Source organism: Callospermophilus lateralis, chromosome 13 (assembly GCF_048772815.1).
Source record: "Callospermophilus lateralis isolate mCalLat2 chromosome 13, mCalLat2.hap1, whole genome shotgun sequence".
NCBI classification, from domain to species: Eukaryota; Metazoa; Chordata; class Mammalia; order Rodentia; family Sciuridae; genus Callospermophilus; species Callospermophilus lateralis.
The window spans coordinates 84,572,550-84,599,302 of record NC_135317.1 but is presented as its reverse complement, the minus strand read 5'-3'; the positions used below and the strand labels follow the sequence as shown (position 1 = coordinate 84,599,302).

Here is a 26,753-nt window from a genome sequence, read left to right as displayed (position 1 = left end):
TGACAACATGACTAAAGTAATATACAATTGATAGTATATAATATACATCCTATATTGATAATAATATCAAATGCAATGTCTAATATCTTATATTTTTTAATATCTGACATTTATCTATACGATATATGTAATGTTATATTAATGTATTTGATAGTAGGTATGATATATCATATTACATGTTAATATATTCCTAGGAAAAAAATATAAAATGAAATGATAGAATTATGGAATAGACTGCCTAGAACTACTCTATGAAGAACTATATGATGTAATGATAATTTATTCAAGAAGATGAGCTTGAAAAGGACAGAAAATGAGTATGTGGCAGGTGAGTGTGCACTAGGGAGTGTGTAAGCACACACATACACCTGTAGAGTGTGGGTGTATAAAAGGGTACCACATATCCTCAAGTAAGCTCATAACCTCCATGCACATGGGAATGTACCCATGTAAATTTTTTTTACTTTAATACTGAACTGGCTAAACTGTCTTGAGTTTTTCATTATCAGAGACTCTTTCTAAATAAATCTTTGCTCTACCTCCAATAATAGGATAACGGGAAAAGAGCAACAGTTCTAGGACCATATTTTCCTTTTTTCTCTTTTGTTTAAGGTTAAACTTTTAAAAACAAACAAAAAAGCATAATACTTCTTATTCTTTCCTCATTATTATTTTTTCATGTTCCTATTCTTTAGATTACTTTACAAAACAAGTATCCCAGATAAGAAAGCTTTAAAATCATAACCAGATCAAAATGATTTCTACTGTTTGCAAACAAGATACAATGGAATTTTGCATAAAAACAAACTCTACTGTAAAAGGCCTCACTATAGTGCAAGGTGGCTCAAGGAAAGCCCTTAAAGAAGGGCAAATAAAAAAGAGGCTAGAAATAAGCAGAGACCAGTTATAAATTACATACAAAACCAAGCAATTTGCATTATCTGGATTGAAAAGTACAAATAAAGAATTTTAAGCAAGCAAATAAAAACAATACAGGTATTATTTGAGATTAATAATAAGTGTCTGGATAGTACTGTTCCAAACAGTAGCTATATTCATACTAGATTAACTATCTCAGGCTGAAAGAACACTTTTAAGGCTCTGCCCATTGAAATTTTCAAAGTGTAGTTATAATCATACCCAGAGGGGAAAAAATACATAAAACTACTAAATTCAGTCCTAAAGGATATTCCAAGCTGTGAGCCCATGCTTATCTACCCTTTATTTACTCTTTTGTTTTTTGCATTAATTTATTTTACTCATAGAATTCGGTTCTTAAAAGTAAAGTGAATAACCAAAAAGTGACAAGGAAATTACCTTTCATACCACTAATTCACATTCTATGCATAAAGATATGTTCACATATAGAATTGATAAAAATAAACCACCTCAATTCTTTTCAGACAAATTTTGATTTATCATTGCACTTTTCTTTCACTATTAAGAATATTGTAACATGAGTACTCATTTTAAAAGTCCTTGCACAAGGGAAATATGAAATGGGTCCGAATAAATACCCACCCTCTAAGCTGTATTATCATTTTAACTTATTCCCACAAGCATGTCATGCTAGTTACCACCAAGACCAAATAGTCAGTCTCTGGTCAACCTATTCTGGCATTCAAAAAAGGCACAAAAATAAGGTATTATTTTATAACTATCAAAATGATCCAAATTTACTCACTAAGAGAAAGAGAGAGAGCAAAAAGATCCAAAATTACTCATTAAGGGAGAGAGAGAGAGGGTGGGGGTTAAAACTTAACAGGTTATTTCACACTGTAAGCAGTAGGAAATAATTTCATAGTAAAAATGACATTTACTTTATTAAAACATTTACTTGAATCCAAATTTTAAAATATAATTATTAAAATCTTATGTGAGCCTGAGAAAATCTGTCATAATAAAAACACTTTTAATTTCATAATAATGTCTGCTTCAAATAATTTGAAAATTTCTACCTTCTAAGGGATGATCAATGAACTTATACCTGCTCACAGAGCATAATAATCACAGATAATTCTACAGCATGAAATTTAATCACATATAAGTACCAACACTCTTGGAAGTTGGTGATTCTCCGAAGTATTGCTTGTAAGCTAATGTCAAACACATCAGAAACTATATAGAATAAGCTCCTGTTAAATAATGTTTTTTCACTGCAAATTGCAACCGTTTTCCTGATCAATATTTGTTCAAAGAGCAGTTTCACAAGGCCAATGAATGACACACTCTATAAAGAAATTTACTGGAAGACCTGGCTTGTGGCAATATTGACCTAAGGAACACTGCTCCTGTGAGCTTTAATGTTTAGAAAATTTGAAAGAACTTTCACATATTTGATTATGTAAACTTAAGGTGATTAAGCGAGGAGTTAAATAGTAATTACAATATTCACAATTAAGTCTTATATTCTGCACTACTTTTTCAAATTGGAATGAAAATTAAACCAAAAGGTAATATTTTTAAAAAGAGTAAATATGCTATTTCTTTTATTTTTTTCTCACGATGAGAGTTGATCAGTTTGAAACCTTATTTTATAGACATTATCCTATTAGCATTGATCTTCATTCTTACAAGCCAGCAACGCCATGGAATGACACACTTTCCATGACACAGTATGAAGGAAACAGCTCATTAGCAGAGAATGACTGGTTCTCCACGGAAACAGTTCTAGGGCAGACTTTGGTCAAGGGTCTCTCTTTTTCTCCTCATAACTGGTGGCACTAGTGGTATAACAAATGTTTTCATTCACTGTCCCCAAATTTGTGAAAGTCATAATAAAAAAAAAGGAAGCTCAGAAAATTTTGAAATTAGATATGCCTTCTTTTAAGAGCAAAATCAGGAAGCCAGTTGCCTCAGAGCTTGTTTATTCAGGCACTAGGTTCTAAATCCTGCCCTGGACTAAGAGGAAACCCAATTTACAATCCAGTGAACAGAGTGACTAATAGTTACTTGGCTACTAATTAACTAGGACCAATGTTCTAAGGGAGACGAAATTTGAGTAAGCTATGCTGTCATTCCTACATGAAATCTGTCCACAGTGCCTTCCGCTCATTCAATAAAGACAAAAAATTCACTAATCATTTTACCACATTCTTTCCTTACCCATCTGAAATATAAACATTTAAAAAGTTTTGATATATGTTTTAAATATTCATGGCAAAGTTTTTTTTTTGAAAAAATGTCTAATAGGAGGAAGAAAAATAGTTCTTTGAATTGTCATTTGTTATTAATTGCTTTGGATGTAATTGAACTTAAAATCACTGTTTATTTTCTCTAACATATCTTTCCATCTTCAATCAAATATGTTGTTTCGAATGTACTAAACAAACTTTGTATCATTTGCAGAACACATTTTAAATACTAAAATACAAAAAAAAAAACCCTCAAACAGGCAAATGTCTGAAGATAATAAAAGGTTAATATATTATAGAGCAACTGCTGGTGGGAAGGTATAGTGGGATTTTCAGAACCCTTAACTGAATAAAAAAACTTGAAGAATTTTGACATATGAGCCAAGACCTAAAGGAGATCAAAAACTAAGTGAAGAACATTCAAGGCAGAAGGAACACTTAGTACAAAGCCCATGAGTCAGGAACCATCCTAACATAACCACAGAACAGAAAGAAAGCAGAGGGGGGAGGCCTCCTGATGGAAAGAATGTACAGTGCAAACTGAGGTCAGAGTTAATCATGAAAAGTCTTCCAAGGATTTTTATTTGCTTTTTTAAATTAAGTGCACTCAGAAACAAATAGACATTTTTAAACTTGTAAAATTATTTTTACGGCTCTGCTAAAAAACCTTGTCGGAGAATAAAGAAGTTAACTGAGAGACCAGATCCTGTGAGCAAACTGGCAGTGTCTAACTGACAGAAGCATTAACAGAGCAGGCAGAAGTAAGATATAGAGATTTGGGAGGTAGAGTCAACAGGGCTGGTTGATGGATTGGATGCTCAGGTGAAGAAAGGGAAGCAGTCTAGATGCTCCAAGTTTACAGTGATTCAGGTTTTTTCATTTCTTGAGCTATTTTAGACAGCCGAAGTTATGAGCTTACAAAAGATCTTGAAAGACATGAGCATGTAAGAGCTCCCCTAGGCAGACAGAGAAGGCAGGTCCTTGTGAGCAGAGAGAACACTGACAATCATATCTATAAATATTAACTATCTGGAAAGAATGATATTGGAAAAAGTTAGGAGGCTGTGCAAATTATCCTTCCACTCCTTTACATTTTCTAATTTATTTACTAGGATGAAGTTAAATCTTGAGAAGCACCATAACTTGTAAAACAACCCTTATTACCTGAAAGAATTGTTTTCTAACCATTGCTAAGACTTAATTTGTATGGAAAAGAAGACAAAGTATGATCAGATAAACCCAGACTCATTTCTGTTGTCCCACTTACTGTTAAAAAAAAAAAAGTGTTTAACTTCTTCTGCTGACCTTGTTTCTTCTATAAGCTGGAGATAATAAAGCATACTTACAGTATTATAAGGTTATTATAAGGTCTAAATGAGATAATGCAAGTAAAACTCCAAGCCAATAGGCCAGAAATCAATGATAGTCATACATTACAATAATTACTATAAGAAACAACATATATTGTGCTTCTAAATTGTATTATTAAATATCATTTTTCCTACAGAATGAGATTTCTGAGCTCAGGGAAGATGGGTATTAATCCCATTGAAGATCATGGTTCTCTTCTTTCTTATAAGAATTAACTAAAATGAGATGTTTCCTCTACCTCAGCTTCCTAGAAGCTTTTCATAAATTGACAATCTCTCCCTATTAGATTGCTTTATTTTATATTTATGTCTATAACTATATGTCGATAACATATAGTTATACACATATAACTATTTGTCTATTTGGAAAATTGCCTCATATCTCTTGCTTAAGTTCATTTAATATTTTTCTCCCTTCATGGGAAAAGTAAGTGAATCAAGTCTTGATGAGTCTGTCATTTAACAATAGTCTGAGACCAAGCACATGACACAACCAAGATATCTTCAATCCTATGAGTTCCATTGTTTCCCTAATGTCCATCTAGATTGCTATATGTATTTATGGCCCTCTGAGAAATTAAACCTAAGGAGGAAAATATTTTTGCTAAACTAGGAAATATTTCCTCTAAATTATGGCAATAAAAAGTCTACTTTATATTTCAATAGTACCTTATAACTTACAAAATGCTTTTCCATAAATTACCTTGTTGTTTTGTTTTTTTAATAATTGTTCAGCACTGGTGACCCAGTTTGAATTTATAATTATGAAACAGAAAATATTTAGAGAAAGGCAACCAAACAACCAAAAAAAAATATTCTGGAGAGAAAAGTTAAAACATTTTGGGTTTTTTTGTTTCTTGCTTAAAGCAAAGAAAACTGAGTGCTCTCCATGGTCAATACAAAAGATAATTACAAAGTAGCAAACAAAGTGTTTTTTCACCTTCACGGTAGGCACACTAGAGGGAACAAGCTCAACAAGCTCATATGAAATTCAAATGAGATATTTAGAACAACCCAAAATCAATTTGCTAGCAAACTGGGAACCTAAAAATAAATATCAAAATCTTTATATAAAAACAAGACAAAGACCTATAATAAATATACTTCACTGGGCTAATAGGAACTATAAAAAGAGTATTGAGTGGCCAAATAAATCTATGTTGGAGAAAAATCAGAAATACTCCATATAGTATTTGCATAGCAAAATACTGGTGAAAGTTAACATAACCCTGGGGTAGGAACTAGGCTCTATTTTAGCAACATATACAGAAAAAGGAGACAATGCTGAAACAAACTTGGCAACACTTTAAATTGAAATACTTTAAAACACATTGGCAAACATTTATAGATCAGAAAGAAGATGAACTGTAATACAAGGAAATAATTTAACAAATTTACAAACAGAAAATTACAAGAAGAATAGCCATAATCATGGTCTTTAGTATGAGCACTGAAAACTCCAGCTCAAATGAAAATGTGTATAAGCCAATGTAAGGAGCTAGGTAACCAACCGAGGAAGAATTTATAAGAAGCAAAAAGGCAGAATGAAAATGAAGAAGGAATTTTGAAAGAGAAAAAGAGATCGCAGTATTTTCAAAAGATGTATGAATTCAGCATGGATTTGGTAGCTTGATGGTAGGAAAATGCTTTGATAATAAAAATGTACTATAAAAGCTCTGACATTGACTATGGTTTAAAATAGACAACCATCTGGGTTGGATGGTATAGAAAGGGCTATGTTTGCAGAAGTGAAAAATAAAAAATATTCTCAGATCCATTTTAGTAATATGATTCTTTATAAAAAAATTTCTGGTGCACCTATATTTTTTATCAAGTTCTCATTGTATTATTTTCCCTCATTTTCTCTTTGCATACTTAATGACCAAGTGTTTGGGACAATAGGTCATTTCTCCTCACATGTTATGTTCTTCATACTAATATGCTGGGACTTATTACACTGTTAACTTTTTTTGGTTTGCTTCTTTTGATCAAAGACATTGCCTAAGTGGCCTCTTCTAACCCTCTGAATTTAATGAGCATTAATATTCTGATAATTCCCAAATTTCCATGCTACTCTCCTGAACTCCAAGCTGGTTATTAAATAACCAGATGATAAATGGTTATTTAACATCTCCTCCTTTAATTTCTAAAAGGCCTCTCGAACATAAAGGTCTCTTTATTTCTTCTCTTTTTTATGTTCCTTTCTAGATATTCCTGTCCTGGTAGAGGTAACATATATTCTGTTTCTCAGGATGCAAACTTCAAAGTTATCTTTGAAGTTTTTTAAACTCGCTAATGCCTTAAATCCAATTTATTACCAAAATGTTTCAATTCTATCTTCAAAAGAGGTCACACAACCATCCAATCACTGACCACTTCTCTGCCACCATTCTTGGTCAGGCCCTTACTCTCTCCTTCCCAAGTCTCACAATAACCTCTAGCCACAATTTCCGCTTCTGTCATTTCTCTCCCCAGAGCCCATTCTCTATATTAACAGTCAGAGCAATTTTTATCTCAACATCCATCTAAGCACATTCTTCAAAGAAGAAAGTAAAAACTCCTTCCCATGGCCTTTGCCCTGACTACTGCTCAACCTGGTACAGGTTTCTCCCCGATTTATGCATCATTCACAAACTTACTTTGTTTTTTTTTTTTTATTTTAAATCCCACTTTCATAGACAACAGTTCTTTGAACACCCTTCAGAAAAAAATAAATAAATAAATAAAAGCCCATCTGCTTTCATCCTCATCTCAGACTAATTTTCTTCATTATTAACTTTACATAATATATTTATACTTTTGTTATCACTGCTCCAGTCTAGGAGTTACAAGAAACTCAAAATCAGGTTGAATAAACTAATAAATGAGCATTGTTAGTTCTCTATTTTTGTTTGTGTTTTCTTGCTATTTCTTTACAAACCTGCTTTAAGTATACTTTCAGTATACTTACAAGTAGCATTAATTTTTTTTTTACTCTATCAGATACTCCCTTCATATTTGGGAGGATAGGAATGCTGATAAGTTTGATTTTATTGCTTAAATTATTTTTGTGTATTATTCTTTCTTTCAATTTATTGTAGTTTCCATGCTGTAATACATTTTATAAAAACTCCCTGATAAACTTTTGACATATGTTATCAAATTTTTCCAAGCTTCCTTCCTCCTATCCTGTAGTTTACTAAGATAGTTTGGTTACACCACTCAAGTATTTATTAGAATGATCTTGTAGATAAATGTTCACATATACTATTTGCATTATATGATTACATAATACACAATCAACATTCACACATGCAGAGACCTCTGTAACTCTGCTTGCTCCTTCTAAGGATTCCCCAACACCCTTCAGTCATGTCTTAAAACTGCACTATTTTAAAGAAAAGCACATTAAACTTCTCATGTTTAGTAATAACAATACTTCCAGGTACTGCCACATTATTACTTCATTGTCATAAACTGTCTATGACATGAATTCCAAGAAGAAACTAAGAACTAATGACCTTCCTTTGCATAAAAGTTAGTGCCATAGTCTCTCATTTTCTTTATCTTTTTCACCAATGAAGTCTAAAATTACACGTTTTGTGCAGAACCTTATTCCTAGTCTCTAGCTAAATGTGCTAATTTGACTAAGCCTTTCATCTCTTTTCAGTCTCCATATAGAGAGATGGCCCATCAAATAATCAGCACACCAATCATCTTGTCTGCTCTCAGTTCCATAGCTGAGTTTTCATGCTCAATTACAGACTATGACGATAAACTAAGTTCCCTCAACCCTGTTGTCATTTGATTTCAAATGAGGTTGTCAGAAGAGAGGCATTATTAGAATGAAGTGGATTAGGAAGTTTAGTGAAACAAAACAAATGTCTTCTCTATATAAAGAGATTGTTTAAGTTACTGGCTCACACAATTATGGAGGCTGATAAATCCCAAATATTCAGAGAGGCATAGTGGTGCTGGGGATTTCAGAGGGCAAAGTCACAATAACGATGGAATTCTAGTTTTCTGGACAGTCTGGGCAGATTCCGTTTTTTGTTTTACTCAGACCTGGGTAAATACAGTCCACCAATATTATATAGAGCAACCAACTTTACTCTATTGATCAAAATGTTAATCTCATCCAAAAATTCTAACAGAAACATCCAGAATCTTTGGCCAAATAGTTGGGCATCCTATGGGTCAGTCAACTTGACACATAAAAGTAACCCTCATAGGAAGTCCAATGCCGTTTTGACCTGCTCTCTCATCTTGCTTTGGCCTTTTAGGCAACACAGAATCAGTGTGGACTCCTGACTTCTGCTCAACAAGAAAGAAAGTCTTCCAGAGGCTACCGCAGACCTGTCTCCAATCAGAGCCGTGGATGTTCCTCACTATGGCATTTGAGAACTTTGGCTCAAGTGGTGGCAGTGACAGTGCCAGGAGTCTTTTGACTCAGAATCCTCCAAAGTCAGTGATCATATGGCTCCCGAATTCTTACAAGGAAGCAGCCTTAATATTTCCAACTTTGCCATTTTTGCTTTCATTCTTCTAGCTGAGAAGTGGAATAACCTCATATTCTCATTTTTATTCCTTCAGAACTTCAACAATTTAAAAACCAGTTTCCCCTTTTAATATATACACAGGGATTTTTATTTTCCTGACTGGATTCTGACAAAAAATTGTCTAACCTGTCATATTATTTGCTTGTTTGTTTTCATGATTTCATGTTAATTAATATTTTCTTTTTTGTGGGGCGGAGACCAGGAATTGAACTCAGGGGCACTTGAGCACAGAGCCACATCCCCAATTCTATTTTATATTTTATTTACAGTCATGGTCTCACTGAGTTGCTTGGGCACCTCACTTTTGCTGAGACTGGCTTAGGACTTGGAATCCTCCTGTCTCAGCCTCCTGAGCTGCTGGCACTACGGGCATGTGCCACCACACTTGGCAACATTTTCTTTCTTTTTTTAAAAAATTTTATTTGTTTTACTTAGTTACACATGACAATACAATGATCTTGACATATCATACATTTGAATCAGATGGGATATAATTTCTCATTTTTCTGAGTATAACAGGTTGCAGAATCACATTGGTCATGCAGTCACATATATACACACAGTAGAATGAAACATTTTCTTTCTTTATAGATTGGTTGCTCCATCCACAGGCATATCTTGGATCATATTACCCCCAATGAGGAGATCACATGTGCCTCCTCAAATATCGCTCCTTAAAGTCTCTTTTGACCAAACTACCTGAAATTTTACCTCTCTATCCTTCCCTACACAATTACTCTGCTATGTTTTTATAGCTTCTACCAGTAATCAAGATAGAAAGTACACGTCCTTATTTATGATTTGTCTGCCATCTTAACTACATCCAATTATAGTATAAACTATTTGAAGACTAAATACTTACTTGCCCATACTTCTATCTTTAGCCCTTAAAGAGACTCTGGAATATAATAATTTCTCAGGAAATATTAATTAAATAAATATATGAAATAATTCACAGATCAACTCATATCTTTTATTCATGTTTTTATATTTTATTATTCTTTCTTATGGCATTTTCTCAGATGGATTGTGTACTCACTTGATCCACATCTTTCTAGAAACTGCTTTCTTTTTTTAAAATATCTATTTTTTTTAGTTGTAGTTGGACACAATATCATTATTTTTTTAATTTTTATTTGGTGCTGAGGATCAAAGCAGGGCCTCACACGTACTAGGCAAGTGCTCTACTGCTGAGCCACAACCCCAACCCCTAGAAACTACTTTCTTACACCCATAAAGGTTGGTATAAGATTCTTGATTTCAGTGATTTTCTGTCAGATGTCTATAAATATTTTCCCATCATCTGGGCATTTCTAGTATAGCCAGTGACAGGTTGTTCCATGGGTATAGATCACTCCTTAAGAATTTTATTAGCCTTCAACAGCTACAATGAGAATTTACCACAAACTTAGCAATTGAAAGAGTATAAATTTACTTTCTCAAAGTGCTGGATGTCACAAATGCAGGTGGATACGTCTAGCTCCACTGCTACAATTTTCCCAAGGTGAAAAATCACTTGGCGAGTGGATGAGGTTCACTACTAGAGTTTCTAGGATAGAAACTGTTCCCAGTGTCATTCAGATTGCGTACTCACAATTGATCCTAAATGCAATGTGTGTAACAATTATTATATACTTTCAAAGTGCCTTTTGCCACCTAGCATAACATATTCACAGTGACACAAATTAGGACAGGGTCATCTTTAGGACTCATCTGCCTGCCCTTTGGAAAATAGGGAGTATGCATACAACTTATAATAAGTAAATAATCTATTGTTTTCCTACTAGAAGTGTGAACAAGTTTCTCTTGTCCTTGGAGATTAAGTACCTTTAGTAGAACATGCCAAGATGTATTTTTTCTCACACTTTAATCTCCAGGTTCATGTCTGTCTTAAACACTACATACCATTTTCCTATTTGTTTAATAATTATCTTTCCTCTCTATTTTGCTTTTTCTCCTACTGACTTCTAAAGAATCGATCAGGTATTCTAAATATATCCTCTGTATCGATCCCTAGATGAATTCTCTTTCCTTGAGCAAGTTTATATCACTAGGGACAAGTCCAAATTATTGTTTGTTTTCCTTATTTGAATGCTGCTCCTAGATGAGGTATTTCCTGTGATATGCTCATTAGCAGGTGGTTGCAGTCCAGAAAAAAGTAGGGAAGGGCTTTTCTCCTAGAAACCAGAAGACCCCAAGCTCAGGGATCCAGGGAAGCATCAGAGAGAAGCCTCCTGGACCATTTTCTTTTCAAACATCCCACCTAAGAGATGGAGAGGCCTCAGCATAGTTCTTCAGTTCTTCCTTACTCTCGGAAAGTCAGAGAGAGCAGCTAAATTCACTCAAGCCAATGTCCACCTTCTGCGGAACTCCGAGTTTAAACAGCACCCTGGGTCTGCTTCATTCAGTCATCACCCATGTACCTTTATTATGTTCTGGGTTCCCTACTTTCCAGTGTTTAAATAGCTCCTTGGCACTTCTCCTGCCCTCCCTCTGGAGGCAAGAACAGGTGGAAGCTGGTACTGGAGATAGAGAAGGAACAAACCATGTAAAGTAAACATTTTCTATAATTTTTTTGCGTCTCAGTGTTCTGTGCTTAAAGTACAGCATTCCCTTATTTTGAATTAAGTATGGTTAATGGTCCACTTTTATCTTCACCACTGGCTTTTTGGCCAGACCAATTCCAGGTCTCAACATTTTATGTATGCTGGAAAATTAAGACAATATTATTCTGATGGTGTCATTTTGTCCTTTGATACCACTGTCATATATTATACATGTCATTTTCCTCTGATAATCCAAAAATGTCCTTCTATAGTCTTTCCTTTTATACATATCAAATTTCTAATGTTCTAAGTTGAAGTTCTTATTTTATCTGCCCCTGTATCCCCTGATAATTTTTTAACAGAAGTAGAATTTATTAAATTACTTTAAAATGTATTCTATGACTTTGTTCATACCATTAATATGATTTTTAAGGGTATAGCTTAACTGTCATCAGAAATATATGCCTGCTGTTCAACAGATTTACATAGATAAATCAGAAACAACTTACAGAAAAATTACCTTAAAGCCCTCTTGACAGTAGGCATAAATAGAAGAATATACATGTATTTGAGTACAGGTGTTTATACTTAAAGGTACAATTAGTGGTCTTGTGGCAAGTTTCCTGAAGCTAATTCTTATTTTCTAGTGAAGCAAACTTCATGTCTCAGCTGATACCACAATCAGAACATAAACTATTTTTCTAACAAAATAATGTCTATCTCCAACATCTATCTTCAACATTGATTCAACACACATTTATTATGTACTTTCTCCAGGTTGCCTGATGATAAAACTGATAAAAGATGCAGAAAAACCAATTTAGAAAACAACAGTGGAGAACCCTTATTATGTAAGCACTAACCTCTCCCCCAGAGAGATCTTTCTTCTCATGATAACAATTAAATAATAAAAAAATTGTTGACTCATACAAGAAACTGTGTTCTCTACTTATTTTATGTACTAATAATTTTCATAACAAGTCTATATAATATTATTATCCTCATACTGCCAATTTTAAACTGGACTTAAAGCAGTTAAATGATATGATATGCCAATCACTGAATTAACTAATGGAAATGACATAAATAAGAACCCAATCCTGCATAGTTCCAAAGATGATGATTTTTACCTTTATACCAAAAAGTAAGCATGCCTTAACACTTATGGAATATAGCAATTCACTTTAGTCACTCTGATGTGACAACAGCTATCATTAAAATGGAAATTGAGAAAATACATAAATGACAGAAAATAAGAAGAGTGTATTAACTGGGTGAAATGTGCGTGGTAAAACGAAAAAGTTGAACAGAGTCTGAATGGAATGGAGACCATTTCTTGATTGTTAAGCTATTTTTAGGCAAGTTTTCTTGTCCATCATAAGTAAGAAGGAGCCAGTAGTTACCATAGCTCAGTGTACAGCCTGTCCTGACCTAGAGGAGATTACACTTACTTGCTGCTTGAGAGTACAGGTAAGACAGCACACAGGTGACTCATCACTTCAAATGCACCATTCACAGCAATGATACTCCAGGGCTCTTTGCAAGGATAGGAACCAGAATCAAAAGATCAGATTCTGGTCTCTTGGAAGATTTATAGAGTCATTCAATGTAAATTTCCCAGTGCGTGTGTGTGCATGACGTTAATAGCATGAGACATACTACCTTACACCCCACCAGCCCCAACCAGCAAGTGGGTCAAACCTACAACCTATTGCAATATCATATATATTTTAGGTTAATATATACAAAATAAACATATAGGCTTATGATATTTGCATTCCTGAGTATGTGACTGCTCTTTTAAAAAAAGTAATATTAAAAAACAGAAAATCATGTAGAGAAAAATGAATACTAGGTAAGCATCTACTTCAAAAAAATACTTAGCAGTATTTAAACAAATGTTTTACCTTTTGAAAAACATTTTGTTAGATTCAACATATTTAAGAAAAATGAATTTTAATTTTTAAAACATTTCCAGATAATGCCATGAAGAATGTTGAATGTGAGTTGAGAAATCTGCTGTGAGGTTTGCTTCTTTACAAAACATTCTTAAGTGTTATCTTTGACACAAATCCACACAAAATAATTTCACTATTATGTAACTCTAAAACAAAATAAACTCTAAAGTTCTCTCTTTTAAAAATATCTAAAAACCCATGATTTGTCTCCAAGGTCCTTAATATAAAAATAAAGGCACATTAATTACTAATCACTTACTCTGTGCCTTTTTAAATTTTCTGTTTTTAAAATGGTAACAATGCATTTAATACTACAAGTTTTTGAAGATTTGGAAAGTTTTTCAAGGGAAACATTAATTTCAATGGAAGGAAATGTTGAGATATAAACTTTTTCACCACCTGGTAAAAATCAATTTGTACAACAAATGGTTTCAGGGAGAGAAAAAAAAAAGAAGTCACAGGACAGAAATAAATAACCTTAAACATCCATGTACTCCCCATGAATTCCATTTTGGTGCACAGTTACTAAAAAAAAAATAATAATAACTTAATTAGCAATGGCATTCTGTGATGAAAGCATCTAGCACTTTGATTTCATGCCTGTAATTCAAGCATTGGCATTCAAATCAGCCCACAACTTGCACTTTGGTATTTAATGAGTGAATGCCAATTAACTTTTCCCATATAATTATTTTCATTTCCCCTACAGTATCTCCTTAGCAACTAATATTCCCATGGAACATAAGATAATATGAGATGCTGAGAGTTTACATTTTTAGTGATAATATTTTTGTGAAGTAAAAATAAAACTCAGTTTTTCTATTATTGAAAAAAATACCTCATCCTCCTAGGCATTGTCTTCATACCTGTGTAATAAAAAAGTTAGTGACTCATTCTATGAGCCATAAATTGGGAATGAATATACACAACAATTTAATAATTCATGAAAACTGACCATATCCCACTCTATACCCTGATGCACAAATATGCATTTCTTTGTTTCAAGATAATATAGGGTGAGTAAATTTTAGGAAGGAATCGTGATTTAGATTACATGATAGCAAGTGAAATTTGAAGAAACAAATCAAAGCAGAAAAACAAAAACAAAAACAAAAAAACTACACAGTGGTGGGAAAAGAAAAATTTGATGGCCATGCTTCTAAAACCTAATAAATTTCTTTTTATGCTTAACAAAGAAGTTGATGGTTTGAGTAATTTTATTACTTTGTTTTCTCCCTTAAATTCCCAAATTAAGAGAGCAGAAGACAAATTTCTCAAGATATAAATTCAGAAGTTACATGGAGAAAAAATTAGCAGCCAAAATTTGATTTATCTGCAAATTCCCTTTTACAAGGTATGTGTGTGCAATTTTTAAAAAATTATTTCAAAGGGTACTACTTATTATTAAAAACTTGCATAAGTTTTACTATCCAGTTATATGTCTTTGTAAGAAGCAACAATCCTAGAACACCATTTTTATAGAATTATACCCTGGACTAGAAAGTTATGACAATAAGCATTCTTTCCCATGATGTTCCACAAAAGTTAACTGTGGAAATAAGGGACTTAAAGTGGAATGTTCTCAAAACATATGGTTTGAAAATGCTTTGTTTACAATAGTTAAGGTATCTCTAACTGAAAAGAATGGTCTCATGCCAGAGTGTTAAAGTCAATCACACATCTTGTTAAACCTCTAGTATTTTCCAACCACCTTGAGAGATGCTGAATGTAAAGGTGATGGAAAGGCATCCTAAGTTTTCACTCTTATATACCATAAAAAACTAGCAAAAGAACTGATAATTAAAATTTTAATTATTATATATTTCACAATGTTTTTGTAAACAGAAAACACAGAGCATGGACATCTCCCATGATTCAGGTAAACTTCAAGGAAGCTTCAAAGTCTAAAAGACTTAATGGTAAGTCTAAGAGAGGAATTCGGATTTTTCTTAAAAAATTAATATGAGAAGAATTTGACTCAGGGGTAAATTAACTACACAATTCATACTGAGTGTTAAAAGATTGTATTTTGAACCTTGTGTTAAATTTTATGGTCTTCTTTTACATTCTTTAACTTTTATGATATTGTCTTATTTTGATGGCTTTCAAAAATTATGCATAACCATTATGAAAATTTAAACAATAAAAAATAAGAGAGTTGAAAATAACCTCACAAAATCCAGTGTCCGTATGTAATAATCTGTTGTAGTACAATCTACATCACTATAGACATACAACAGAAATATACAGAGATGGATGAAAGGGAAATGGTTACAAATTTAACAAATTGGAGATACATTTATGTGGTAATTTTATGTTAATGTAATATAGTCATTTTTGCCAAAATCTTAAAAAATAGTTATTTAAAAACTTTCTGAATTTGAAATATTTAATTATTCACACAAAAGACATGAGGCATAATAATGACTAATATATTCATTTGCAGCTAGTCAAAATATTTTTAAAACTTAAGATTTTATTGTCATAATGTCATTCATTAATTATAATTCTACTTGCAACAATAATTTTAAAATTCACAGTCTTCACAGAAATGAGAAAATCATCATAGTTCTATTGGATTTTTTAGCTTTTTAATTTTATCTATCTAGGTTTAGAACTTTCAGGACATCATACAAATGATGGGACTATATTAAGTACGAAGCTCTAAGTCCAAATTTGAATATTGTTTCTTACTAATCAAGGATCATAGATAAATTATTTAATCTCTGTGTCCCCAGTTTCTTGTTTATAAAATGAGACAAATAATATATATCATGGAAGGCTGTTAAGCAAACCTAAACACTTAATACAAATAAGTCAAGTGAGAAATGACTAGCAAAGAAGGAAAATATGAAGTGTTACCAAACATTATTATGATACTTTAGTCACTCTGAAGGAAATGAATAATTATTTCTGTTGCTACTATTAAACTGATTTTACTCTTACCTCTATTCTAATAAATGTTCCTTCTTTTTCCTTAATTTTATTTCTTATTGGTTAGATTTTTTTCAGACATTTTTTCAAGAGGTCTTCCTATGTATGCTTCTCACTAAGGGTATGCATTCTGGAGAAAACAAGTTGACTGCTTTGATACTTGTATGACCTTCTTGGCTGGTACACATAATGTCACAGAGATATCTCAGAACTTTTTCCATAAAGACCATTAGGAAAAAACCTTTGATGTTCCATTAGTGTGCTGTGACAATGTTTCCCCCACTCCCTCTCTTCAGTGTAACTGGAGACCTTCCTTGGATTGGAGTCTGCTATAGACTGGGTCTCAAATGTCTCCTAATGTCCCTGGTTAAACACTTGGTCTCCAGTTAATAGTGCTACTAGAAGATGGTAGAACATATAGACAATGGGATATAGTAGGAGAAACTTAGTTCCATGGGATCATGTCCTGAGAGGCAATATTTCTGTTTTTACTTTTACTTTCTGGCTGATATGAGATGTACAGGTCTCCTTCTCCACATGTGCCCATGCTGTACTGTTCCACCAGAGGCCCAAGTCAAGAGTAAAACCTCTGAAACCACAAGCAAAAATAAACCTTTCCTCCATATACCTTGTTTATCCCAGATATTTTGGCACAGTGATGGAAAGCTAACACAGAACCTAAACCAAAAAAAATTAACATTGCTGACTCTCTCTCAACATGTGCCTTTCAACTACATTTCTACAGATAGAATGAGGTGTGAATAGGGAGTTTCCCAGAAACAGATCAAATACACTGCATATTCAATTGTTTCCAAAAGAATATAGTTTTCTCCTTTCTGTTTATCTTTTTTTTTAATTTCTGGATTACATCCACTAAAATGGATGCTCAGAGTATTTTCTAAACTAATTAAATATTAGCATAATTCAAAGACAGTTTGATTTAATAGAATTTTGAATTCTGAGTCAATTTTTCCTGGAAACTTGTAAATAATATTCTAGAAACTCTTAGTTCAGAGAGAATCTGGATATGAAATTAATTCTTATTTCCTTGTAAATATTATCTGTCTTTCTTCCTGAAGTTTTAACATAGTCCACAGTAGATCAGTGGGCATTGAAAATAAGTCTGCTTGGTTGTTTCTCTTACTTACTTCCTTAACTATTTTGGGTCACATTTTTTTTCATCTATAACATCAGAATAATAATGGAATTTAATTTATGAATTTCTTAATATTAAATTAGCCACTATATATAAAATACTCAGAAAAAAAAGTTCTTATTCTCACTCTTGGCATGCTTGAAAACAATAATACATTTTGTCATAATTCAAAAGTGCCTTCTTCAAATCAAAACTTTAGATTCAAACTGTTTCTTATTTATATTAATAACACTTTTATTATAATAGTTATGTATATATACTAAATAACCCTTTTTCCCCTTTTTCCCTCTTTTCCCTTTCCCCCCCCCCCCCGAACTTAAATCTTAGTTAGCTAATTATTGCATAAAATTAGGTGGAATACATATACAAAAATTAGTTGAGATGAGTCATTTTCTATTTTTTTAGTGTAATATCAACCTAAGGGCTGCTAGTTGATTGCCAAGTTTTCAGATAAATGTGCTTTCTGTCACTCAGTTATAATATAAACAAAACAAATTTTAAAAAACAAAAACAAGTACCAGGTAGGATGCTGGTGACAATTAACACCATTAGACCGTGTTGTAAAATTTCCTCCAAACTAAGGTATTTGACTTGACACTGTCCACTTCACAAGTGGTAATTTGCCTTAAAAGTAGAATCTGCATGTATAATTTTATCAAAATACACTCAACTATTATGTATAACTATAAAGAAACAATTTAAAAAATTAAATTCTAAAAAGCAGAACCAATAAAAATAGACTACTTCAAGAATTTAAGCATCCAGAATTCAAATAATTGTTAATCAATGCATAATAAAATTCCAAATACTACTGAATAAGCATGTAAATAATATTTACGTAGGTCATATTTTAAAGTACAGATGGATTTATTTTCTGTTGAAATAAGACTGAGAAACTGAACTGAATTTTTACACTTAACTGCAATAGAAAATATTTATCTTTATAACTGTATAAAAATATTATGAAAATTTATGTCTACATATTAATTCAGACAAAAAATTAAAGTTTGAAACAGAGTACTTATGAAATAAATCCTAGTGCAAAATTAGAAACACCAAATGCATTATAAATTATGGTACTTATTATTGGTTAGAATATGTTGATAATTAAGCTAAAGTCCTGCACTTAATTCCCGGATGTACCAGTTTATTCTGCTTTGTTTCAGAGACACAGGCTGAATCACAATTTGCAGCTGTCTTGGGAATGAGCATTATTGATCACAAGGGGTATAGAGCCAAGGAGTAGATGGATTACTCCAATTCCATTACAATAACAGGAAAAAACAATTCTAAGCACATTTCCTGAAGAGAGTGGGTCAGCAGCTTAATTTCTGTTTCAGTTTGGCATTGAGCATGTGTCCCTCATAGGCAGATGCTTAATGACAGTTCTTTGTCATGCTAATAATGATTAAGAAAAGATACATTTTAAAACTACATAGCAGCTTTCTAAAAACAGGTAATTTTAAGACTGGAGATTCATGAATAATATAATCAATCATCCAAATATTAGTTCCTGAATTATTCAGTCTGGAATTAAAAAGTATATAGTAAAAGTTCTGATTGAGAGTCTTGCAATCTTGCTTTCTGGTATAATGTAACAGCAATTATTTATAACATATGGGGGGGTATGTAATTTCATAGCTCAAGTAGGAAAAAGAATATTAAATTCTGACTTGGCATATGTCTCAATTTTCAGAAAGGGAGGGCAAAAAAAAAGATGAAATGTGCATTCTGAGGAGAAATAGTCTTAAATAGTCCAAACACTGATTTAAACTTTTTTTTTTTTTTTTTTTTTTTTTTTTCTTCAGAAAATTATTTATTAAAATGCATCAAGGAGTCTCCTGAGGTCAGCAGGGAGAAGGGAAGAATCCTAGTGTCGAAGAGTTAAGGTATAGATGATCAGTACAAGAGCATGGCTTAGCATTGGAAAGGAAGAACCATTGAAGTGCAACGGAGGTACTGTTGTTGATTTAAACTTTTAACCTTACAAAGCACTCCCCTTTTATACAGTCTGCTGTGTAATACCATTTCCTATTTACATGTCCCTGAATTTACCTGTCATCTTATTATTAGGTCAAATAAAGAAACTGTTCTAACCAGTAAGATTGGGACCATGAGTATGTTGTGATGCTATGCTTATGAAATATTAAATATTAAATGGCTGGGCATGGTGGCACATGCCTGTAATCTCCAATGGCTCAGAAGTCTGAGACAGGAGGATCTCGAGTTCAAAGCTAGCCTCAGCAACAGCAAATGCTAAGCAACTCAGTGAGACATTGTCTCTAAATAAAATACAAAATAGGGCTGGGGATGTGGCTCAGTGGTCAAGTGCCCCTGACTTCAATCCCTAGTAACCATAAATAAATAAAAAGATAGATAGATAGATAGATAGATAGATAGATAGATAGATAGATAGATAGATATTGAATGCACTGAAGACAGAGATCACCATTTTACTTCAGTGAGGGGAAATAAATGCAGGGAAAAAAAATCTCAGGACAAACTGGAATACAATATACTAGATAAAGCTGTTTTCTCCTATTTCATATTAAATAGTTTTTTAGGCATTGTGATTCTGTTTTATAGCATTATAGAGAGAATTATGAAATTTTATAGTATTATTAGTAGTTTTATGTTATATTATTTTTATATTCTTAAATCAAATAAAGTTTATAACCATATGTAATTTAATCCTTATTTTTTAAAAAAAAAACCTGTAAGGTGACTAACATTATCATTGTTTTATGACATGTACAAAAGTTGTTCAAGGGCACCAAACTACGATAGCCTTGAGTTTTAAACAACTAATAACACATGAACTTTTATGACTTGTCAGTGCCAAAGACTTAATTGCTCTACCATATCTAGTTTTTATTTTTTATGTCATAGTACAAAATTCAAATGGGCACACTGTTGGCTAGCTAGACCACATTTTTGCAGGGGCTCAGTATCAGTCATGCGTAGATACATAACTGAATTCTAGCCTAAAACATGCATGCAAATATTCAGTTACATCTTATTTTCCTTCCTAAAGATTGAAGTTAGGATGTAATGGCAAGGGTAGAACCAGCCATCTTGAACCAATAAGATGGAAATCACATTTTGAGAATGTCTGAAAACAACATATGTGAAAATTCAGTCCTCAAGAGTTTCAAGTTAATATACCAATCCTAGACAAACTGCCCACATGTTTCTGTTTGTTTCAGTTGCATTTATTTATTTATTTATACTTTATATTCCACATGGTGTAACTCTTTAATAAAGTAGCCTGTATAATATATTATGACTAAAATAACACTGTTCATACCCTTCTTAACAGATAATAGCACTTTTAATTGTGAATCTTTTGATTTTTTCTATATCACGATGTTTATGATTTATGAAGATATTGTAATGCTAGAGAAGAATAAACAAATAAATCTGCCCTCAGTCTCTCCATTCTGGATAGAGGATATGAAAAATAATCCCAGAAAGAACTTACACTCCCAATCCCCTACCTGCACTCCTGCCCGACCCTAAATGACCCTGCCACCAAAACTCCTCCCATGACTTGGATCTACCCACTGCCCCTCAAAAGGGCCTGCCAAAGTCACTAACTCTTCCCACGTGCTGGTTCTGCTATAAAACCCAGACCCTCCTTTGGCCTGCTGCCATTTTCCCCACAAAGACATACCCCTCAGGTGCACAATAAAGCATCACTTATCCAAGAGTTCTGCCTCCATTTTTTTTTTTTTTGTATTTCCTTTCAGGTGCTTTCAGTAGATGTCATAATTTAAGAATGTATTAATAAGCATGTGATTAAAAACAATAACATTTTACTCAGTTAAACTTCACATGACTTGCACAGAAGAGATATGTCCACATATCAATGACATTTACAAGAGATATATCCACATATCAAAACCTCCAATGGTCTAAAACTGATACACAAACAACAACAATAACAGAAATTATAATAATAAATAAAAGCAAAAAGAATTACTCAATGATGAATACATTACACAGTGGAAATTTCACATAGTGAAAACCTTTCTCTAGGGCTGTTGCATCCCTTGGCATAAAAATGTGGCAAAATTTATCTAGTTGCTTCTACAAAAATAAAAAACTATCCAACTAGAAGTACTAGGCAGAAAGTGGGAGTAAAGAGAAAACCTACTCTAGATGAAGATTTATTATAATGAAGATATCTCCAGAACTAAAGTACTACTTAGTGTCATGATATAAAAATAATTTATCTTGGGCTGGGGTTGTGGCTAAGTGGTAGAGCGCTTGCCTTGTATGTGTGAGGCCCTGGGTTTGATCCTCAGCACCACATAAGGATAAATAAATAAAAATAAAGATAGTGTGGCCATCTACAACTAAAAAATATATTTAAAATAATAATAATAATAATTTATCTTTATTTTGGTACTATATATTTCAAAAAAAATTTTTTTCACTGCTGGGGATTGAATCCAGGACCTTGTGCATGCTCAGCAAGCTCTCTAACACTAAGCTGCTCCCCCTCAAACAATTATTTCTTTACAACATTCATTTTAATAGACTCCCACATTTTACCTATAAATCATTAATTTAAATTTTTGTAATTATTAAGCAACTAAAAAATTAGCATATGTATATACTGTACATACAAAATTTCAAATAATTTTCCTCATGTAAGATAAGAAAACTCCTATGTGATTCAAGTAAATTCATTATATGGATATTAAGAATTATTAGTGACTTTAGAAAGAAAGTTATCACTTTTAGAGTTTCATATTATTCAATTAGATATTTACTGGATGAAGTATAAAGACAATTTGTGAAAGATTTTAAAAAGCTGGTGCTGTGTAAAATTTAGATGGACACTTTATATTTACATATTAGATATTACAGAATACTTATTTTTCAATAAAAATTAAGGCAATAAAACACACCTGACGTACATTCCATAATGATATTAACCACAAACTACTAATGCAAACTAGTTACCATACCTATGTTATCCAAATCCACTGCATAGCAATTACACCAGAAATCCACAACTCCTACAAAAGAGACATTATTCTACCTTGTATTTTGATAGCCACATATTTTTCTCTTGCTGAGGATCAGCATGACTCCATATGTACAATATAGCACTGCACAATGGATTACTCAATAATTGTCAAAGTGTGACTATCAAAAGAGCAAATTAATTTTTTTTTGTAATAAAGCAAAATGCCAGGTGTTGCCTTGCACTGTCAGGAGATCTGCCCTTGCTTTCCACCTGACTGCACAAGAAAACATCTTGTAGATGAGGCAGAGACACTGATAGGCAATGACAGTTTTCTCAACAGTGTTTCTGCTTTGAAGAATGTCAAAGGATTAGGGCACCTTTATGTCAGTGATTGGAAAGAAAATTCTTGTTTGATAATTACAGTATGCCGTCCAAATTCTTGTAATTTGACTATTTACAACATATGGGAAAATGTCAGACATGCAGTAAATATCAACACCAAATAATATATGTACTCTCTGTTTTGTCTGTAAGACTAAAGGAATGATTTTACTTTACTTCTGTAAGAGGCCTGCTGTATTTTATGGTGAATACATGTTTGCTTATTTTTAGCCAACTATTAATAAAATACTTTAAAATAGGGTTTCCTTTAAAAATTATAATTAAATGAAACATTTTAAAAGTCTGATATGTACAATCTTACCAGGTGAAGATAAGGCATAGTAACGTAGATATCAAAATCAAAACTTGGTTAAACATTGCAGACTGCGTACGCTGAATGGCTCTATGTAGATCATTCTAAAATGATAAGGAAAAAAGCATAATGTAACATTTTGATAAATAATAAATGGGCATGAGTTTAATGAGATTTATTTTTATTCATTATATTTCTACTATCTTCTGTCCTCTGTATAACTAATAGATATGCTTTTAAGGAATTTATGAACATATTTTGGTTTTGCTTATATCTTTATATAACTCACTATAGAACCTATATTACAAAGTAATAGTATGTAAAGGTCACTGAAGCGCTAAATTTTAGCTTCCTTGCCTTGCAGACATCTGAACAGATGTTGCACTTATTACTCCCAAAACACCCCAATGGTAATGATAATCTTGCATGGAAAATTCAAATTTCCAAAAATCAGAAAATACTATTTGCAATTAAAGGGGCAGTAATAACTGGGTAGAGCTGCAATAAAAGCTCATTCTTTAAAAAATTATTTAAATATCATTGATACTAATATTAGGAGAAATGTGAATCAAGATACATTTTTACCTTCATAATATGCAGACAGTAAAATATAATAGAGACAGTTAAGCTTTTGGTGCAAGAAGTGACTACATGTACAATACTACTCAGTTAATTATTTACAAATTTCTGATGGGCAATTTGATTGTGTAGGTTCAAAACTCAGAATTATGTCCTTCCTATTTCATGCACTTATTTATTTATTCACTCATTCAATTTATTCATTTATTCATAATTCCATATTTTCTCAAATTTAATTGTATGAAAATCATGAGATGGGTACAAATATTTGTGTATGTTCATCTTTATTATAAAATTATGACATGAAAAATGAATATTTACTACTATTAAAATATGAAATACAAAAAGATAAATTAATCAACATACATAAAATAGACACATACATTTAAAAATGATTTGAAATGAAACATTTAATAGCATGGCAATTTGTCCACTAGATACCAGTGAGTGGGTGACAAAATTTCTAAATACAAAACAAACACACAATATGATTTTATAATGATTTTTTTTTGCATAACAAATATTGGAAATATTGAAGTTATTATGAATTACTTTGGTAGATTTGCAATTTTTTTATTTTTTCCTCTTATTTCACCTTTTTTTGTTGTATTCAATTTTTTATTTGTTCCTTTTACTCTGTAGCTTTCAGTTCATCTCAAATTTTGTGTAAGACTTTAACAGTCTTAAAATCAGTATAGTATGAAAAAAGCTCACCAATTATAAAAGAACCTCAATGAGTCATTATTTATTGTCCTTTACCATTCACTTAACCAGAAATGTTATGAAAACAAATAACTAAATTGATTGATTAGAATTTCATCTCTCAATGCTTTAAAGTTTCCTATGGCAGAGATGTTAATAAGCAGAAAAGCAGATAAAAATTGAGCATCCAATGAGAGAAAGAGAAACAAAATATAGAATGAAGTGGAAAATAAATCCTAAATTAATATTGCAACACAGTTCTTTTTTCTCAATTACTGATTAATTGTTCATGTTTTGGTTAGGTTATTTTTTCCAACAACTAATTGCATAGTAATTAACAAAAAGATTTATTTTTTTCCTCATGTATATTTTTCATTAGCAAGTTTAGCAATCTATATTTAGTCAATGGTATTTCTTGGGGACAATTAAGACAGTCAAATATTTCTACAAACCACAAGCCATACTCTGTCTCCCATTGTTCATGTTCTTTCATGAGATTCCAGTGGTTACTTGATATAAATGTTTGGAAACATTTATCTGGTAACAAATATGTAAGTGTTATTCAAATATTCCTTTTGGCCAAAATTTTTGTCATATTACCTGGTTCAAGACCACTTACAAGAAAAGCAAGTTTGTTTCCAAACAACTATAACTTAAATACAGTACAAATAATACTATTAATCACTTACTCAATTCATGCCAGATACAACATTATGCACACACAAACACGCTATATATGTATATGTATACATAACTGCATTTGACTTTTGCAGCAATTATATAATGTAGGTGCTCTTATTTTCTTTTGCAGACAAAGGTATTAGCAAAGAAGTTAAAATCATTTGCCTATTAGAATTTACAGCACACAGAAGGCCCATACTAACATACTTATAATGAATGACTAAATAGCAAATGTCTTACAGCTCACTTGTAAGTATTGAATTTGATGGGAAATACATTTTGATAGTTTTAAACCATTCTTTCCAAACAAGGTCAGCCTTGGGTAAAATGCAACTGTGGCACAATTCTAAATTAAGCATCTCTACCTCATTTACTTTTCTCCCTCCTAAAATCCCTTACAAAACCCAACTCCACCAAATCTAAAATAGACTTTAACTAAAGGGTTTCCAGCTCTGATACAGGGCTTTTAAAAAACTCTAGAGATTTTCATGGAATACAAAACTACCTACAATTAAGGAAAATTTAGCAAAATCACTTCCCTAAATCCTTAAAACCGGGAGTTCCATTGTATGTAGAGATGGCCTTGGAAAAGAAGGGTATTTGTGTTCAGAAGATTGTCTACCCAACTGAACTAGTCCAATAGCAGTTAGGTGTAGGTTTGATGAAATCCAAAAAATGTGAACCATTTTTATTTACTAAGCCCTACAAAGGTAGTAACTAGCCAATATAGGCATTTTACAAGTTTTCATCTTGATAAGCATATAGCAGACTGGTATTTAAACTCAATCAACATACATATTTGTATTGCATATCACTTTAATTATTTAACAATACTTCACCCAAGAGTTTATTATTACAAGCATTCAAATAGAACTGTTTGCTGACACCAAATGAAAATGTTTAAAAATGAAATATTTGAAAAAATAATTATAATTAAATACATTCCATATGTTTTATATTTTATGGGAAAAGGAATAATGGAAAAGTGCAAAATCGGATCCAAAAACCATCATCTGTTTCTGCTTAATCACTGAAAATAAGTAAGAAATAGTAAATGTTTTAAAAATATTTTTCTATTTGTGCTTCACTTTTATACTTACAATCATATTTTCCAAGGCATGTTTGGCAAGCCAACAGTTTAGAAATACTGGAACAAATAAATTCCTCAAGGAAGGCCAGAATATCTAAAAAAAACAAACAAAAACTGACTTTAATCTCAAAGCAGGAAGTTACACCTAGGAGGTTAAAAAAGAAATGCAAAACAGAATAAAATTATTAAAGACGGTGCAATGATTTAAAACAAGGTAAATGCTTTATACTCATTATTAAAGAAACTCAAGGAGGAGATATGATCTTTCATTCATTGTCTAAGTCTTTCTTAGGGAAATTATTACAGAAGCAGAAAGAAAATAATAAGCGCTCATTAGATGTCAGATATAACTATGCTAATTCTATTATTAAATCTTTTAGTGTTATTTTATAA

General features: G+C 32.1%; 1 protein-coding gene across 3 annotated transcripts in view; it reads right to left on the bottom strand.

Annotated features, from left to right (window-relative positions):
• The window catches only part of Kcnt2 (potassium sodium-activated channel subfamily T member 2), a 345,157-nt gene that overhangs the window by 191,879 nt on the left and 126,525 nt on the right, over positions 1-26,753 (bottom strand). For all 3 annotated transcript variants that reach the window (XM_076831490.1, XM_076831491.1, XM_076831492.1), the window contains exons 7-8: positions 26,371-26,454; positions 23,318-23,412 (exon numbers count right to left, since the gene is read on the bottom strand). In XM_076831490.1, coding sequence (XP_076687605.1) covers positions 23,318-23,412; positions 26,371-26,454 — 179 coding nt within the window. The remainder of the gene's footprint in view (positions 1-23,317; positions 23,413-26,370; positions 26,455-26,753) is intronic.